This window comes from Bidens hawaiensis, unplaced genomic scaffold (assembly GCF_021521415.1).
Source record: "Bidens hawaiensis isolate Kalapana, Puna unplaced genomic scaffold, B.hawaiensis_p1.1 tig00419544_1, whole genome shotgun sequence".
Classification (NCBI taxonomy): Eukaryota; Viridiplantae; Streptophyta; class Magnoliopsida; order Asterales; family Asteraceae; genus Bidens; species Bidens hawaiensis.
Genome location: NW_027504896.1, coordinates 12,781 through 15,872, shown reverse-complemented (window position 1 = coordinate 15,872; position 3,092 = coordinate 12,781). Strand labels below are relative to the sequence as shown.

The 3,092-nt window shown below is 34.9% G+C and overlaps 1 protein-coding gene across 1 annotated transcript; it reads left to right on the top strand.

The window, feature by feature from the left end:
• The first annotated feature begins 677 nt into the window (after positions 1-677).
• On the top strand, positions 678-2,679 carry LOC143609332 (AP-1 complex subunit sigma-1-like). Its single transcript, XM_077084110.1, has 7 exons — positions 678-690; positions 753-904; positions 1,038-1,129; positions 1,706-1,814; positions 1,895-1,930; positions 2,205-2,291; positions 2,410-2,679. Exons 1-7 carry the CDS (start codon positions 678-680, stop codon positions 2,479-2,481), a joined length of 561 nt encoding a protein of 186 aa, XP_076940225.1. The 3' UTR covers positions 2,482-2,679.
• The last annotated feature ends 413 nt before the right edge of the window (positions 2,680-3,092 follow it).

The following is a 3,092-nucleotide window of genomic DNA, read 5'->3' as shown; positions in this document are numbered from 1 at the left end:
ATGTTTATCAAAAGTGACTGCGATAGTTGATAGATACCCCATAACAAGTCTGGAGTTAGGGGTGTTGGATGTTCGGTTTAGAAGCAATAATAATAATAATAATAATAATAATAATAATAATAATAATAATAATAATAATGTAAAACCTGGGGGACGTGTTATGATAATAGATGAAAGTATATATTGAAATCGGGTTTTAGTATTCGGGCCAAGATCATCGAATTGCGTCTACTCTTCTACAAGGTTTTACTCTTCAGATCTTGTTCATATTTTATCATTTTTTCATCCTTCTGATCGTTCCGATGCCTTATATGTATTTGATTTGATCTGATTTGTATATTTTGGATGAGTTGTGTAATAATTTATTTGATGTTGTTGAACAGAGTTTTCAATCAGATCGGAACGCACTCAATTCTCAGCCATGGTGAGTACTTATTAAGTTAGGGTTTTGTAATATGGAGAGACATATGTGGACCTTGATTGACTGACTGACATTTTAAGCTAGCATGTTGAAATCTAGGGTTTCTGATCTAGGTAACACATGATTTGCAGGTGTAGGGAGTAATAATAAGACTATTAATGATTAACAACTTTGTGGATTCAGGAATACAGATTTAGGATTCTTACTCGTTTTTTTTTTGGGATAAATCAAAGGTGTCCATCATGATATGGATAGAATGGTTGAGTTAGGTGATCACTTAATGTTATACCTGCTGAATGGAATTACAGTTTGTGGTTATGAATTTTTTTAGATGATGAAACCGCCTTTCCGTTTTTTATTACTTTAGTTACCACGAGCATAAATTTGTTGTTGCAGATTCATTTTGTGCTGTTGATAAGCAGGCAAGGGAAAGTTAGATTGACAAAGTGGTATTCACCTTATTCTCAGAAAGAGAGGAGTAAGGTATGCAAGATTAAGTAGAGCATCTTTGTTATAGAACCATACGTTTATGTGACTCTTGAATTTTTTTCGACAAATAAATAAGCATTTTTATTTTTTACAAACATTCATAGATATGGTGACAAATTTTGCGTAGGTGATACGTGAGCTTAGTGGGATGATTCTTACACGTGGCCCTAAGCTTTGTAACTTTGTTGAGTGGAGAGGATTTAAAGTTGTTTACAAAAGGTAGTTCTTATTTGTGCTACCATGCTTCATTTCTAGGGGTGTAAATGAGCTGAGCCGAGCCAGAGGTCGACTTGGCTCGAGCCAAATCGTTTTGGCTTACGAGAGCATGAGCTTGAGCTCGGCTCGGGAGCTTTTTCTTAAGCTCAAGTTCGGCTTGTTTATTATTTATTAGTTAATTTATATACGTTTTTTTGTTATTATTATTATATAATTAGAGAAAAACCTAAAACGAGCTTAAGCTCGACTCAAGCTCAGTTGTGCAGTGTGAAATTAATACGTATAAGTCCAAAAGAGATCAAACTTAAAATACACAAGTCTCGTTAATGCTCGAAGAGCCTAAACGAGCTTTCCAGAGTTTGGGCTCGAGAGTTAAACAAGCTTTATTCGAGCCTGAGCTCGAAAAAGCTCAGTTCGTTTCGAGCTTTTTATCAATCCAAGTTTGAGTAGCTCGCGAACAACTCAGATCATTTACACCTCTATTCAATTTTAAACTTTTATATGCTAATCGTCTTTTGTAACTTGTTACTTCTGTGGTTCTCCTTTTTCTTTTTAACATTTGTTGGTTTTATATGTCAGATATGCCAGCCTCTACTTCTGTATGTGCATCAACCAGGATGACAACGAATTGGAAGTCCTTGAAATCATCCATCACTATGTTGAGATTCTAGATCGTTACTTTGGAAGCGTGAGCCATTTAAATCCATTAAAATTATAGTATTGTGTTATTTTGTCTCTGTACTCTAATTTGGAACTTATATATGCTAGGTTTGTGAGCTGGACTTGATATTCAATTTTCACAAGGTATGCTGTCTTCTTTGAGCTTGACTTAAGTGATGTAATAATTTGTTTTTTGTAATCATAGTTAACAATATAGCTATTTAATAAAAAAAACTAGAAATTTGGAGAATAAAGTGTTTTGTCTCTCTAAAGTACAGTTTTTTTCATTGGTGTAGGGTATTATAGACATTTCCGATAATGGTCGACTCCTTTTTCTTAAAAAAAAGGCCAAATGTTGGTATTTTTATACGCCTGTAGTGTGGTTCATGTATTGAATATTTCTCAATCTTCTTTGCAGGCTTATTATATTTTGGATGAGGTATTAATAGCTGGGGAACTTCAGGAATCAAGCAAAAAGACAGTGGCCCGTCTAGTAGCCGCTCAGGTATGAATCCCATATATATAGTTGGCTTTTTTAATACATTGAATGATTAAAAATGGGTTTATTCCTGTCATACAACCTGCCCATTTACCCAGAGTTGCCTGTATTATCTGTTTTGCAGGATTCTTTGGTGGAGGCAGCGAAAGAAGAAGCGGCTTCTATAAGCAATATCATTGCACAGGCAACCAAGTGAGGTTACCTCAATCGGGTAGACATCTCGTTGAACAATTGATTTGCAGTACATGTATGTTTTTGTGTGTTGTTTTTCCCCTCCTTTTTTAGTGGACCCTGGTTTTTTTTTATTTCTGATAAGTTACTTAAATCAACCTTGTCGCTCTGTCCAATTACAAGACTACCTGTGTTAGAACTAAAGAGAGACTGATTTGTTTGACGACTTTATCTCATCGGTGTTGCTTTATTTTAGGAGCTAAAGTTATATAATAGATTTCAGGGAAATGAATCGAGTACATAACTTGATGTTCAATGGTTAAACGTATATCGTAAAATATGTTTTATGCTTGTGTATTGAAATCAAGAGGACGCCTTGTGGCAGCTGATGACCTTTGAAGTTGATCCCATTCATTTGATGTTCTTGAAGCCTGGGGTTATCCAGGGTTCCTAATTTGGATAAATTAAGTTCTAGTTAGGGTGTATGCTTATGATGACTTGGGCTACAAAGATCTACCATCGAATCATCGATTATGCAATTCATTACATCACATCTACCATCGATTATACCTCATTCACTATACCACATCTACCATCGATTATGCAATTCGCCTAAATTATGTATTTCATTATGCA